At 39.5% G+C, this 16,212-nt stretch overlaps 1 protein-coding gene across 3 annotated transcripts in view; it reads right to left on the reverse strand.

The window, feature by feature from the left end:
* Nucleotides 1-16,212, reverse strand: part of LOC137642402 (dentin sialophosphoprotein-like) — a 61,764-nt gene that overhangs the window by 18,957 nt on the left and 26,595 nt on the right. For 2 of the 3 annotated variants that reach the window (XM_068374937.1, XM_068374939.1), the window contains exons 6-9: nt 7,469-7,705; nt 6,811-7,005; nt 6,165-6,258; nt 2,548-2,651 (exon numbers count right to left, since the gene is read on the reverse strand). In XM_068374937.1, the coding sequence (XP_068231038.1) occupies nt 2,548-2,651; nt 6,165-6,258; nt 6,811-7,005; nt 7,469-7,705 (630 nt within the window). The remainder of the gene's footprint in view (nt 1-2,547; nt 2,652-6,164; nt 6,259-6,810; nt 7,006-7,468; nt 7,706-16,212) is intronic. The other variant, XM_068374938.1, reaches the window with a different exon arrangement.

The following is a 16,212-nucleotide window of genomic DNA, read 5'->3' on the forward strand; positions in this document are numbered from 1 at the left end:
GAGAATTCTAGTCTAAGTGGTGCCCTGAGCCTTACTAGTGCCAATTTCTACTTTACTATTCAGGGAACCAGCACCCCAAAAAAGTGCCTCTCATCTGACACATCTCACGGAAGGAAAGGAGACTCACCACATGTAAACAACAGGGTTCAATACTTTTCTCCCTAGTAATATTGTACTATGACACCTACAAGCAAAGAGCATAAATAGACTATTCTCAAAAGCCATAGCTGACAAAGCTACAGAAAAACTTGTAGCATCTTCTAAGTTTTACTTTAGAGAAATTAGTTAAAGAGAACAGAAGGCTATTGTTGCTCTGAATCCTTATCTAGCACCACTAAAGGATTTTACGTTATCGTCCATGACTAGTGAACGCCAGACTGGGGTCCAGCCCCGCTCAAACTCGTTAGTTCCTTTGGTCACTGCAACCTTACCATCCTTGTGAGCTAAGGATGGGGGGTTTGGGGCAGATTATAGGTCTATCCGCTGAGTCATCAGCAGCCACTGCCTGGCCCTCCTTGGTCCTAGCTTAGGGGGAGATGGGCTTGGGCGATGATTTTATGTACACGTGGTCAGTCTCTAGGGCATTGTTCTGCTGGAGAGGGCAATGTCACTGTCCCTTGCCCCTGCCATTCATGAGCAGGTCTTTAAAACCTTTAATAGTCCTTCGTAGTTATATAACACCCAAAACTAGGATATCATTCATTTAGAAGACAAAATAATAAACAATGGCTTGAAATTTCACATTCCAGACTTTATGATGTATTCATCAGAGCTGTACAGCATTTGGTGTGTTTTCAGTCAAGATACATTCACAACTAAAATGGGTAAAGGCATCTCATAAAAGCACAGAGAACAAAGGCAACGAAGTAGTTATACCCTTACTGATACAGTTGTACTTTTTGTGATTTTCAAGCCCTTGTGTAATCCTGCTATCATCATCATCATCTCCTCCTCCTACGCCAATTGATGCAGATTGCCTCAGATTACGCCAGTCATCTCTATCTTGAGCTTTTAATTCAATGCATCTCAGTTCATCATCATCTACTTCATCCTTCATAGTCCTCAGCCATGTAGGCCTGGATCTTCAATCTCTTCTATTGCCTTGTAGAGCAAAGCTAAAAATTTTTACTTTTTACAATGTTTAGCATTATCTACTTTTGTATTCACTGCAAAATGTTTAATTTTAGTTTCAAATCTCCTATTCATAAAATCTAAATTTTCCCGATATTTGCATCTTGGCATAGAACTTGTGTTTTATGGAATTTCCGTCAAATTTCTTCATTGACGAGAATGAACACATTTCTGAACCTTTTTAATTCCCTTATTATCAATAAGGAATTTACATAAATATGCTTTGAATGTAGGAGACAAAATCTCACACAAATTAAGAGATTGGTGGCTAAGGGTTAGTCGAGGACAGAGTGGCAGGAAGGGGTTAGGAGCAAGAGTACAGTCAAGAAATGGAATCAACAACAACTTTCTCAATTCTGTGAAACTCCTCATTTCAGCATTCAGCCAGATGTAAACTCATTTCCTGCATTAAGGATGCATAAAATCTTTAATGATGCAGAAACACTGCAGATAAATGAAAAGCACTTAAAGGCCTAGCCACGATAAATGAAGTTTCATAAAAAGTCTATGAAATACTGCCTGGTTAGCATGTTGAAATGAAAAAGTTACCAATTGTGGTATTTTAAAAGGGACTTTCAGCACAGTCATTAAATTTAATCATGATATCGTACTTATGCCCAAAATAATTTTAACAATAATCCTATTTACTCAAAAGTTATATTCTGAATTAATTCTATTAAAATACTATGCCTATTCTTGGCTAAACAAAGCAAGGGATCTTATTCCCATAATTTAATTCCAGATTTCTTCTAGTTTCAAAATGAAAAAAAAAAATAATTTCCATACACTAGCATGTCTAAAATATACTAGATTTTAACTTTTATGACATACAGGGGAAAGACTACTCATAGGGTTATGGTGGCCGATGTAATAATGTCCCTGCCTGGTATCGCCAGACTTGGGTTCGAGTACCGCTCAAACTCTGTTTCTTTGGTCGCTGCAACCTAACCAACCTTGAGCTAAGGATGGGAGGTTTGGGAGAGCCTGAGTCATCTGCAGCCATTGCCTGGTCTTCCTTGGTCCTAGCTTGGGTGGAGAGGGGCTTGAGTTCTGATCATATGTATACAGTATAGTACACGGTCAGTCTCTATGGCATTGCCTTGTTCGATAGGGCAATGTCACTGTCCCTTGCCTCTGCTGTTCATGAGACTCCTTCAAACCTTTAACCCTCTAGGGATGCTGATCATATGTATATAGTACATGATCAGTCTTTGGGCATTGTCTTACTCGATAATGCGATGTCACTGTTCCTTGCCTCTGCCGTTCATGAGGTCTTCAAACCTTTAAATACCTTTAAACCTCTAGGGACTAACTTATGCAAAATACCTACAAATGTTCCATTACTCCTATGCACATTGGCACATACCCAAGACATAAAAAATCATAATCATATATTACAGATATCAATATACATACCTCACTATTGGCAGTATCACTTCGACTTGTCAAAAGCTTCCTCTTTCCTAGGACTTCATCGTGATCGGAACCTGCAATTAGTAATCGTAAAGAGCTCATCCGGCCTGTAGCCCGATGAGCTTAAGCTGATGAAAAATGGCCCCACAAGCTGTGAAGCCAATAATGAAATGATGAGCAGCCTAATGTGAATGGACCTCTACTATCTAATCAAACTACTCAATACTAAAACCCCTACTGATCTGCACATAGGATGTTCCGTAAGCTTGGGAAGCAAGATGTACCCGATACTTGTCAAATGTACTAAATCCTATTTACAATAGGAAATTAAAGAAAAGAAAGATAAAAGACTAGACTAATAAATTCTAGTGAATAGTTAAAGATACGTTATAGAAAAAGATAACTATGATAAGGGGAGATAACACTAGATAAGGTAGAATATCATACTGTGTTTCTTCACATAATCAGCTATTTATAAATAAGATCAACACACTAAATAGGAGTAATGATGTCAATTATAGAGTACTATGAGAAAAGATTTAGCCCTGGTAGTGATAGAAGGTTTTATTAAACTTGCCTTTATCAGTCTATAATTTGGAAGGGTAGTTTTGAAAAATGGTGTCACCCCTTGTAACAAACTTCAAATATCAAAAGCAGCGACAATGATATACATAGAGGATGGGTGCTTACAATTATGCTTGTATCATGCCAGCTTTTAAAAGCCAGAGGACAACATATACATGTGTCTATGCCATAAATGCCTGCACAATATAATTCTTTTAAATTCACTCCTATTCACACAACATATGAGGATGCCCCAGTTTTAATTTTATGTGGTGGAAGTGAGATCGGGGAAGGTTGTAAGAAACTACTTTAGAGTAACGGGATTCACAAATTTCGGCTAAATAGACAAACTCCGAGGGACCCAGCGCCAGTGAACAATGAGGTAAAAGTACCCGACTGCCCAATAGAAAATAGAAGCAAAGATGTGGAGTGGAGCTTCAGTAAAAATGTTAAAAAGTAGGTGCAGCCTGGACTAAAAGGGACGCTGCAGACTTAGCAGATAAAAGTGTCTACTCTATTGCTTTCGTATCTAACAGCGTTACCCTTTTCCACTAATGTATTTAGGCTATACCGATCTACTGTACATGCTGTAGACTTTAAGAATAAAAGATCATAATTTATAATCCTTCAATTTTGTTTCATTTTTCTCAGACTGCTTTGCTTTCTTAACCTTATCTTTAGTTAGTTATTCACTCAAGAACACTACAATAAACTCCCTTACTCTTACACTATATCTACATATTGTATCTATATCTAAGAATAGGAAAATACCAAAAACAATATTCTTGATGAAACTTCTTTCCAGGTCAAAGATACAAGCCTGTTTATAAAAATGTTAAATGCTATACATTTATAAAACCTTCAAGATATTAAAATTCAAATAAATATTTCTTTTGGTAAATATCTACATCAAAAAAATACTATGGCATACTAGTCAATATCTATAAACTACAAAAATTTACCAAAAAAAACCTCGCAAATTTATACTCTAACCAAAATAATCATACAGTATATCAGTAATAATTACCTGGCATAGTTTGAAATCTATTCCATGATTTACTTTTCCATATTTAATTCACCGAAAAAATGAATTCTAATAGTCAGGTCTTCTCCATCACGAGGCTCAATACTACACAGTACTCTAGAAGTTTTATTTCAGCTGTGACCAAGTTGTGGAATGATCTTCCTGATCAGGTAGTTGAATCAGAAGAACTTCAAAAGTTCAAACTTGCTCAAATGTTTGTAATGTTGAACAGGCCGACATAAGTCTTTTTATAGTTTATATATGAAATATCTGTTTTAATGTTGTTAATGTTTTTAGAACATTTCATTTTATTTACTTATTACTTCTTATATCGTTTATTTATTTACTTATTTCCTTTCCTAAGGCTATTTTTCCTTGTTGGAGCCCTTGGGCTTATAGCATCTTGCTTTTCCAACTAGGGTAGTACCTTAGCTAATAATAACAATATTCTAAAAATATCATGGACACCCATAAAAACGTGTGCACGCACACTCAAGCATTTGATTCTTATGTAGCCTGGGCAAAGCATTTCACAGCTCTTTCAATTCAAAAAAATCAGATTGGAAGATGTAAACCATCACCATGGAAGATTAATAGAGATCCAAAGAATAGTGTACTGCACAACTGAAATATCAAGACTTGAAGAAACTATCTTAACTATTAAGATAACACGGTAATCACCAAGATGATTATCTTAATTTTTCGACTACTAAATGAGGCATATCATAGAAATGTACTAAGGACAGAACTGGAGGAGTTTCATATATCAATGTAAGTATACGTAATTAAAGAGATATGTTAAGAATGTCATGAAAATTGCTGATAAAAATTTAAACAAGTTAAGATTAACAACATACGGCCAAAAAGACAAGTTTCAAATTACTGTACTACAACAAGAATACTTTTGAGAAAAACTTTCAAGACCTGCTAATACAGTAATTGGATTTTACCAAGTTTTCAATTTACTTTACACATTAGTTTCTTCTTGGAGCCACACCACATTTTCTGAAGACCAACAGGGAGAAGAAAATAAAGATGGATGTGGAATATACAAAAGAGAAAGAAAATGCTTGAAAGGGCTTAGTTGAAGATGAATCATTAAATAATGACACTAGGACTAATAAAAATTAACTGAAGAGGTTAGAACAGTGGTTCCCAACCTGTGGTACGTGGTACGTGGTACGCGAGGGCCTTCCAAGTGGCACGCGAACACTTTCGGGGGCATGAACGAATTTTAGTTATATTTTACTTCACAAAGATGTGTACTGCCTAACACAAGATAATCTGGCAACGATTTGCAACTGTTGTGCTGTGAGCAAAGTCATGCCCCGCATTGACCAGCTGGTGGAGAAGAGGCAGATACAGCCCTCGCATCGAGTTGTTGTTTTCTTAGTTAATCTGCGTGTTCTATTTTTACAATTATAGAAATAAAGTGGTATCTGATCGAATTTAGTTTCTCTGGAACTAGGTGGTACGCGGCGACTGTACGGGACCTCCAAGTAGTACTCGTTCACAAAAAGGTTGGGAATCACTGGGTTAGAAGAACGATTAAAATGAAAAGAATATGGCAAGCTCCAGGACATAAGATTGCTCACAAGAGAAAGAATCAGTTGCTGATTATTTATTCAATTGAAACAATAACACACAAACTATGAAATTAGGATTAGCTGAACTATGAGCTACATAAAAGCACTGAAATTGACTGGAGGGAGATGAGAAGGACCCCTAGGAGATAACTAATATAATTCTAGTACAGCTTATCAGTCAAATTCTTATTCCAATAACTTTAGTTCAAGGTTATCCAGGTTTTCTAGATGGTTAAGGTAGCATAAGGATTAAAATTAAGAGGTTAATAATGAAAACTTTCACTAAACTTGCATTGTATTTTCTCTAGGAAATTAATCAATATGGGCTTTGAATTTTTCAAGATTTTTTTTTTCAAACTAACCTTTTAAATTACTGTATTCACTAATCCTGGCAAAGAAACTGCTGCAATATAAAATAAAATGCAAATACAGTAACAAAAATTTACCTTTAGATTTTTCTTCCTTAAAGATGGAGTTAACACACTGAGAATCTTGAAGAGGTAGAGTACGACGACCACAGCTACCATGCATATTATCCTCCTGATAAGGAAATAGAGTACCATGAAACACAGTACTTAATCAACAGAAAAATCATCATACCTAAAAGCTTTTTATATACTACCATGTAAAAAAAATTATGCAGCAAGTATTATTGGTTATCAAAAGCCTCAAAAAATAAAATATACAGTATATATATACACTGGCAATTTACTGCTATATTCTCCATATACACCAAACAATAGGTTTTCTTTTTTGCAAATGAAGAAAGACAAGATGTGCTTCTCTTAAGTAAACTTGCAATCAAGAATTACACCTTGAATGTTTAATGATAAATAACCGTTAAGATAGGATAATGTAATTTTGTTCAATTATAAACATTGGTTGTACACCAACTTATGAATGCAATCGCCTGCATCATACAAAAAGGTAATATTTACTGTTACAGCCAGTAAGTACTGCATGCACTCTACATTCATTCTCGAAAACTTCTACCATTACAAAATTCCTCATGGACATTTCTAGATTAATCTCTATTCATAAGATTCATCATAATCAATTTTCCCAAGATTTTTCAAATGACTTATGCCTTACCTGAGACCGGTTTAGATTAAAGTTGATGCTTCTATCTACATCGGTTGAACCTTTATGCACGGTCACCTCTTGGAGCTCAATGCCATCCTCTTCTATAGGTTCATTGGAACAATTGCGACCCAAGCTTCCAAGCCCTCTAGAGTATTCTTTATTCTCATTTTCATCATCTGTTGTTTCTCCTTCAGTTGCATCTTCCTGAAATATAAAAAAAAACTTCTCTTTGCAGCTATTCATACTTAAAGCAAAACCTATACAGAAATAAATAAAACATTCAATTCTAATTTATGCTTTCATTTCCAATTTGTGGGAGGCAAAATATATAAAATCAATTATAAAAATACTTTAAAGCTATGAACTCCTTTCCAAAGATTTTTTCGATTCGGGGCAGACAATAATTTATCCTGGGATTAGCCTCAGGGCATGTATCACTCCACCTGAGGTTACCCCTCATAGAAAACGGGACTAGGGTAAACTACACAAAACTCTGGTCGGTTGGGAGGAGATCCCAAATACTCCTGAGAAAGTAGTTTGAGGTAAGTACTCCGTGTTGGAACAAATGTAAATTACACAATCAATTATACAAGTACTTCAAAGATATGACCTCTACTTCTCTTTTATGCATATAAAAATTACCAAATCAGTTTCAAACTATACTAACCGACTGGGAATCATCTAAATCATTGTTCCAATCGGTACCAAGACCAGATGCCCCACCGACACCTTCTGGTGGAAAAGAGTGCTCTGCTGAATGGGTAGAAAGGGTCGAGTGTGGTGAAGGTAAAAGACAGTGATTCGGATTTTCGTCCCCAGAACTTTCTCCTCCCCCTTCTCGGTCTTCAGAATGGCGCCGATAACGGGAAGATGAACTCTCACTGGAGGTTTTCTGTCTACGATTCTGTTGAGGGAGAGTTAATGTGGAAATTATCTCATTTCAAGTTATAGTTATAAATTACAACCTCACCTTTAAATTCTATTATGATCTTTTCTCTAAATTAGAGACTGTCTAAATGATGTCTCATCTATTTAAAATATTCTAAGGTTCATCAGGTTTCTAATACTATTAACCTTTTTACCCCCAGGCTATTTGGAACTTTCAAACCCTTAACCCCGAGGCATTTTTTTTCTTTAAGCACATTTTGCAATATATATTTTTTAAATTGCTCTAACAGCCTTAATTTTCATCATAGAGAGGTCAAGTTTGTCTCATTCTTTTGGAAAATGTCTGAAGTTTCCAAAAAAGTTATCAATAATATGAAGAAAAAAAAAAAAAGTAAATAGCAGTTTTTTGCAAGGACGTACCAGTACGTCCATGGGGGTAAAGGGATGAGTTTTGTGAAACGTACCAGTACATCCATTGGGGGTAAAAGGGTTAATGACCCACACAAATTTGGTTAGTTTTTGAACTGACAAAAATGTTATTTTGATAATAAAATAAATTTTTGAATATACTTACCCGGTGATTATAATAGCTGCAACTCTGTTGCTCGACAGAAAAACTCTACGTAAAAATTCGCCAGCGATCGCTACACAGGTAGGGGGTGTACTCAACAGCGCCATCTGTCGTTCAGATACCCAGTACTCATTGTAAACAAAGAACTCAATTTTCTCCTCGGTCCACTGTGTCTCTATTGGGGAGGAAGGGAGGGTCCTTTAATTTATAATCAACGGGTAAGTATATTCAAAAATTTATTTTATTATCAAAATAACATTTTTCAATATTTAACTTAGCCGGTGATTATAATAGCTGATTCACACCCAGGGAGGTGGGTAGAGACCAGCAAAATATGTTTACATCATATGAGCTAAGAATTTTTATTTAATTTTAGAAGTTATCAAAATAACTAAACAAAATAAATAGGTACCTGGTAAGGAAGTCGACTTGAACAATTACTCTGCCTTTTTAAGTACGTCTTCCTTACGGAGCCTCGCGATCCTCTTAGGATGCTGAGCGACCCCTAGGAGCTGAAGTATCAAGGGTTGCAACCCATACAACAGGACCTCATCAAAACCTCTAATCTAGGCGCTTCTCAAGAAATGACTTTGACCACCCGCCAAATCAACTAGGATGCGAAAGGCTTCTTAGCCTTCCGGACAACCCAAAAACAACAATAAAAACATTTCAAGAGAAAGATTAAAAAGGTTATGGAATTAGGGAATTGTAGTGGTTGAGCCCTCACCCACTACTGCACTCGCTGCTACGAATGGTCCCAGAGTGTAGCAATTCTCGTAAAGAGACTGGACATCCTTAAGATAAAAAGACGCGAACACTGACTTGCTTTTCCAATAGGTTGCGTCGATTATACTTTGCAGAGATCTATTTTGTTTAAAGGACACGGAAGTTGCGACAGCTCTAACTTCGTGTGTCCTTACCTTCAGCAAAGCTTGGTCTTCCTCATTCAGATGGGAATGAGCTTCTCGTATTAACAGTATGATAAAATAGGATAAAGCATTCTTTGACATAGGCAAAGATGGTTTCTTAACTGAACACCATAAAGCTTCAGACGGGCCTCGTAAAGGTTTAGTTCGTTTTAAATAGAACTTAAGAGCTCTTACAGGGCATAAGACTCTTTCTAGTTCATTTCCAACCATACGATAAGCTTGGAATATCGAACAATTTTGGCCAAGGTCGAGAAGGCAGCTCGTTTTTGGCTAGAAAACCAAGTTGTAGAGAACATGTAGCCGTTTCAGATGAGAATCCGATGTTCTTGCTGAAGGCATGAATCTCACTGACTCTTTTAGCTGTGGCTAAGCATACCAGGAAAAGTCTTTTTAAGGTGAGATCTTTCAGGGAGGCTGATTGTAGCGGCTCGAACCTGTCTGATATAAGGAATCTTAGTACCACGTCTAAATTCCATCCAGGTGTAACCAAACGACGCTCCTTCGTGGTCTCAAAAGACTTAAGGAGGTCCTGTAGATCTTTATTGTTGGAAAGATCTAAGCATCTGTGACGGAAGACTGATGCCAACATGCTTCTGTAACCCTTGATAGTGGGAGCTGAAAGAGATCGTTCTTTCCTCAGATATAAGAGGAAGTCAGCTATTTGAGTTACAGAGGTACTGGTCGAGGATACGGATACTGACTTGCACCAGTTTCGGAAGATTTCCCACTTCGATTGGTAGACTCTAAGGGTGGATGTTCTCCTTGCTCTAGCAATCGCTCTGGCTGCCTCCTTCGAAAAGCCTCTAGCTCTCGAGAGTCTTTCGATAGTCTGAAGGCAGTCAGACGAAGAGCGTGGAGGCCTTGGTGTACCTTCTTTACGTGTGGCTGACGTAGAAGGTCCACCCTTAGGGGAAGTGTTCTGGGAACGTCTACTAGCCATCGAAGTACCTCGGTGAACCATTCTCTCGCGGGCCAGAGGGGAGCAACTAGCGTCAACCTTGTCCCTTCATGAGAGGCGAAGTTCTGCAGTACCTTGTTGACAATCTTGAACGGAGGGAATGCATATAGATCTAGATGTGACCAATCTAGGAGAAAGGCATCTATATGAACTGCTGCTGGGTCTGGGATTGGTGATCAAAATATTGGGAGCCTCTTGGTCATCGAGGTTGCGAAGAGATCTATGGTTGGCTGGCCCCAGGTGGCCCAAAGTCTCTTGCATACATCCTTGTGGAGGGTCCATTCTGTTGGAATTATTTGTCCCTTCCGACTGAGACAATCTGCCATGACATTCAAGTTGCCTTGGATGAACCTCGTTACTAGTGATATGTTTAGACCTTTTGACCAGGTGAGGAGGTCCCTTGCGATCTCGTACAACGTCAGAGAGTAGGTCCCTCCTTGCTTGGAGATGTACGCCAAAGCCGTGGTGTTGTCCGAGTTCACCTCCACCACTTTGCCTTGAAGGAGAGACCTGAAGCTTTTCCAGGCCAGACGTACTGCCAGTAGCTCCTTGCAGTTGAAATGCAGTGTCCTTTGACTCGAGTTCCATATTCCCGAGCATTCCCGACCGTCTAATGTCGCACCCCAGCCTACGTCCGATGCGTCCGAGAAGAGAACGAGGTTGGGAGTCTGAACAGCCAGGGGATGACCCTCTCTTAGGCTGATATTGTCCTTTCACCAAGTCAGACAAGACTTTATCTTTTCGGAAACCGGGATCGAGACCGCTTCTAGCGTCTTGTCCTTTTTCCAGTGAAAAGCTAGATGGTATTGAAGAGGACGGAGGTGTAGTCTTCCTAGTGACACAAATTGATCCACGGATGACAGCGTCCCTACCAGACTCATCCACAGCCTGACTGAGCAGCGTTCCTTCTTCAGCATCTTCTGGATGGATAGCAGGGCTGGGGGCTGATCGTCTTGTTGTTCAGCAACGTCCTCATCAGAGGGTTCCTCATCCGAAACTGATGAGGAAACGGCAACGGAGTGGGCTACGTCTGGCTCACTGAATCCGGTCGCACTGGTGGATGCGTGACGGAGCCGGACGCAATATCATGGAACTGCTGCACAGTCTGTGAACTGTCAACAACCATGGGTGCGCGAGGAAGCACAGCGTCAACCCGAGACTGTCTAGACCGTCTGGGTTGTGCAGTCAACACCCTACCGGGTTGCTGAGGTTGACGCACTGCGTCAAAACAAGTCACCTCTGCTGGTTGTTGAACGTCCTGAACGTCAACAACCACCTCCGAGCGTCGCTTAACGTCAACGTGCGGCTGGCAACCCACACTGGGTCGCATCGGTGGAGGAACCACCTCAACTGGCAGACGCGAGTAGGTTACCTCAGCGTCAACAGGGCGCACAACCGACCGGTTGGAAGGTTGTTGGCCAGAAGGTTCTTCTCCGCATTTAAGTCCTCTATCAAGGACGCAAGCTTGGACTGCATGTCTTGCAGCAAAGCCCATTTAGGGTCTACGGGAGCAGGTGTGGCAACAGACGGGGTTAGCGACTGAGGCGGAACCGTTTACCATCCCTGAAAGCCTTGTTATGCGTGACATAATAGTACAGCAAAACTTCAAAGGCTCGACAACAGCTGTGAAGTTGACCTGTAAACAACTTGGAGCATCTCCTGGCTAGGCGCCAGGGAGAGTCTACCAGAATTGAGAAGTCTATCTGGGCAGAGGCATGAACTCCCAAGCCGAGAACTTCTCTCGTGTCATATCAGACTCTCGCTCTATAAACCAGTTTAAAAGAAGGGAAAGCAAAGGCTGTATCCCCCAAACTCCTCCTGGTGAAAAACCAGTCGCCTAGCCAACGTAACGCTCTCTAGGAGAGCGAGAGAGCACTAGCTTAAAAACAACGGCTTCGAAGTAGCTAGGCCTAGTGTAAGCTCTGACGTTTAGGCGAACGAGGAGCAGCAGTTACAAAAAGATCCGGACAAAGATCCTTAAAAAAATCATTATGATTTAATTAAAGTCCATAGGAGGCTAAGCAGCTTTAGGCTCCTCTCCATCTGACAGAGTCCTCAAGGGAATATCAGTAGGAGGGAGAACAGCAACTTCCTCATCTACAGGAACCTTGTCCGATAAAAGCTGAGTCTCTCACTGGTGCATTAGTAGCGGACCAGAACGCAACGTCATGTAACTGCTTGACAGTCTGTGAACTGTCAACCACAACAGGTGCGTGAGGACGCACAGCGTCCACTCGAGACTGCTTTGACTGCCTAGACTGAGCAGTCAAAACAACTCTAGAATGCGAAGGTTGACGCACAGCGTCAAAACAAGTCAACTCCGATTGTTAGTGAACGTCTTGAACGTCAACAGGAGCATCAGCCAGTGGCCTAACGTCCAAATGCGGCTGAAAAACCACACGAGACCGCATCGAGTGTGGTTCTAAACAACCTGACTGACGTGACTAAGCTACGCCAACGTCAACAGTAAGCACAAAGGAACGTTAGGTTGGCTGAAAGCCAGGATATCGATGAGATAAACAGCTAGACTCAACGGACTAATCGGCAGAATAGTCTTCCATAAGGGAGGCAAGCATATACTGCATGTTTTGCCATACAACCCCTTAAGGATCAACGGAAATGGTTGTGGTAATAGACGAGGGTTAACGTCTGTGACCGCAACACTTTGCCTACAAAAAAAGACTCTCGGAGTCTGTGTTACGCTTTTGTTAGGCGGCGAGCTGTTATCCGATGACTGCATAGGGTCAGAGCTGTCCTAATGGCTGTAACCAGGACGCTGGACCTGTCCTGAAAGGACTGACTTTCGCTTAAGGGCTTCGAAACGTTGTGACAGGTTTCTTATGCGAAAAGCCTACAGATGGCGAGGAGAAACAACGTCTCTCTCGTCTTATGGTAGGGGAGATCTTGGTAAGATACACCCGATACCATAGAGGGAAAACGTCTGTTCGTTGGTCAAGGCCTCTCGAACCCATAAGTCGTTTGACATTACTTCTCCCCTGGGCTTGGGAGCATGTAAGAGGTCCCGGACTAGGTGAACGACAGGCACGAACAGACGAACCCTCGGACGCAACACTGTAACACTTTGCGCCTTGGACGCAACACTGTAACACTTTGCGCCTCGGACGCAACACTAACACTTTGCACATATCACTTTATCACTTTGATTTTCTGTTTTGCACTTATTTCTACCTGAAACACGCAATTCTACCCTTCATTAAAAGGTAGTAATTGCGAAATTAGTCGTATAATGCAAGCTCATAATACCAGCAAAAAACAGAAAACATATTTTAAGATAAAAAGAAAAATCAGTGGCTGGGAAAGAGACTAAACACTAGTTCATATAACTACGTTTTCAATCTCACCGCACATAGCCTGGGGACGAGAATAAAAACCTAAAAACGTTTTATCCTTCCTCCCCGTACAGCGACTAGGGACGTGAGTAACACGAGAACAACGTTACCCGCTTGAACGGAACGTTTTCTCTCCTCTCTCTCCCTCCGTCTCTATCTCTCTCTCTCTTGATTTCGCACCTAAGAGAAGAGCCCAATTATATATCGTCAAAAAAACATGTTATTTGACTAAAGGAAAAAACTGAAAGGTTTTTCAAATAAAAAGTTCCTTTAAATTAGAATTTAAAACATTAAAGCTAAGAAAGAATGAACAAAACGTCAGAATCGATTTACTCTTACTGCAAAGTGAAACCGTGATACACTCTCTCTCTATCGTAACGATAGAGCGCATGTTGAACGTCAAAGTTAGTTCATCTTTGAAAACAGTACGAAGACTATCAAAGAAATTCTTTCATAAAATATTACATTTAAAAAGTTTTAAATCCTTAGCTCTTTAAAAGCTAAAGACGATATAAAGGGCTCAACGTTGATTAACTTCGGTTTCCAAATTAGGACCGCCTACTCTCAGGAAAGGTCTATATAAATAAAGCATTAAAATTTATTTTTATATGTTTATAAAAAATGGAAAGTTAATCGAAGAGGCCTAATAAAGGCGGAGAGATATAAAATATATAGAGGAAAATCTATAACGTGATAAGATAATTACTAAAAGCCTAAACACACTTCCGTCTAAGGGAAGGGTCGGCCATTTAAAAGTGAAAGAAAGTCCATACTCTCTTTGTCACCATAATTAAATCTATCCACAACGAGTTCAAGTTTTAAGATGAAGATAAAACACCTGCATAGCGAAAGCTCAAAACTAGAATAGTGTACTTCACCAAATAGTTGTGAAAACAAATCCAGTTAGCAACAGCGAATTAGTAGGTCTTGCCGGTAGCCCGACAGAGAGAAAACTGAGTTCTTTGTTTACAATGAGTACTGGGTATCTGAACGACAGATGGCGCTGTTGGGTACACCCCCTACCTGTGTAGCGATCGCTGGCGAATTTTTACGTAGAGTTTTTCTGTCGAGCAACAGAGTTGCAGCTATTATAAGAGAGGATTTGAATTTCAATATACCTAGACAGGTTCTTTTTTTCCCTTTACTAAATATGATCGGAAAGTATTTTAATTTCATTAATCAGAGACACAATTAATGAGACACAGCTTATTTTTGAGGAAATATAACCAGACAGTTAAGTGTTGTATATTCAGAGTCTGATAAAAGTTTGCAAGTAAAGAACTTTTTATTAAATACAATTAATTTGACAAAGGTAGATGATAAATGGAAAAAAAAAAAAAGGTTTCAAATTCAGTACCTCTTTACCAACAATTTTCAAATTAGTTACATCAAGGTTTGCAAACTTGCAAATTAAGTACCTCTTTACATACAATTTTCAAATTACTTACATCAAGGTTTAAAATAAATTCTTAAGAAGTTTCCTTTTTCAAAAATCTCTTATCTATACTATGGGAAATAAAGCCTGAAAATTTTAACAAATACAATAAATTGAGATATTTCTTTCTCATGAGAATGAGAGAGAGATTACAAGAGAGGAAGTGAGGAGAACACTAGATGAAACAAGAGTAGGAAAAGCGTCTGGTATGGATGGTGTGAGCGCTGAGATGTTGAAGGACGGGGGTGTGACTGTACTTGAATGGTTGGCGAGATTGTTTAATGTGTGTTTTGTGTTGTTAATGGTACCAGTAGATTGGGTTTGTGCGTGTATTGTAACACTATATATGGGTAAGGGAGAGGTGCGTGAGTTTTAATTCAAGGGGTATTAGTTTGTGGAGTGTAGTTGGAAAAGTGTATGGTAGAGTACTGATTAATAGGATTAAAGATAAAACAGAGAATGCAATCTTGGAAGTACAGGGTGGTTTTAGAAGAGGTAGGGGTTGTATGAATCAGATTTTTACAGTTAGGCTGATGTGAGAGAAATATCTAGCAAAAGTAAGGTGGTGTATATTGCGTTTATAGATCTGGAGAAAGCGTATGATAGAATTGATAGGGAAGCAATGTGGAATGTGATGAGGTTATATGGAGTTGGTGGAAGGTTGTTACAAGCTGTGAAAAGTTTCTACAAAGGTAGTAAAGCATGTGTTAGGATAGGAAATGAAGTGAGTGATTGGTTTCTGGTGAGAGTGGGGCTGAGACAGGGATGTGTGATGTCGCCGTGGTTGTTTAACTTGTATGTTGATGGAGTGGTGAGAGAGGTGAATGCTCGATTACTTGGACGAGGATTGAAACTGGTAGACGTTAATGACCATGAATGGGAGGCAAATCAGTTGTTGTTTGCGGATGATACAGTACTGGTTGCGAACGCAGTAGAGAAGCTTGGCTGATTAGTGACAGAATTTGGAAGGGTGTGTGAAGGAAGGAAGTCGAGAGTTAATGTGGGTGAGAGTAAGGTTATGAGATGTATGAGACAGGAAGGTGGTGCAAGGTTGAATGTCATGTTGAATGGAGAGTTACTTGAGGAGGTGGATCATTTAAAGTACTTGGGGTCTGTTGTTGCAGCAAATGGTGGAGAGGAAGCAGATGTACGTCAGAGAGTGAATGAAGGATGCAAAGTGTTGGGGGCATTTAAAAGAGTAAACAATATAGGGTTGGGCATGAATGTAAAGAGAATTCTGCATTAGAAAGTGATTGTACCAACTGTGATGTATGGATCGG

This window comes from Palaemon carinicauda, chromosome 6 (genome assembly GCF_036898095.1).
Source record: "Palaemon carinicauda isolate YSFRI2023 chromosome 6, ASM3689809v2, whole genome shotgun sequence".
NCBI lineage: Eukaryota > Metazoa > Arthropoda > Malacostraca > Decapoda > Palaemonidae > Palaemon > Palaemon carinicauda.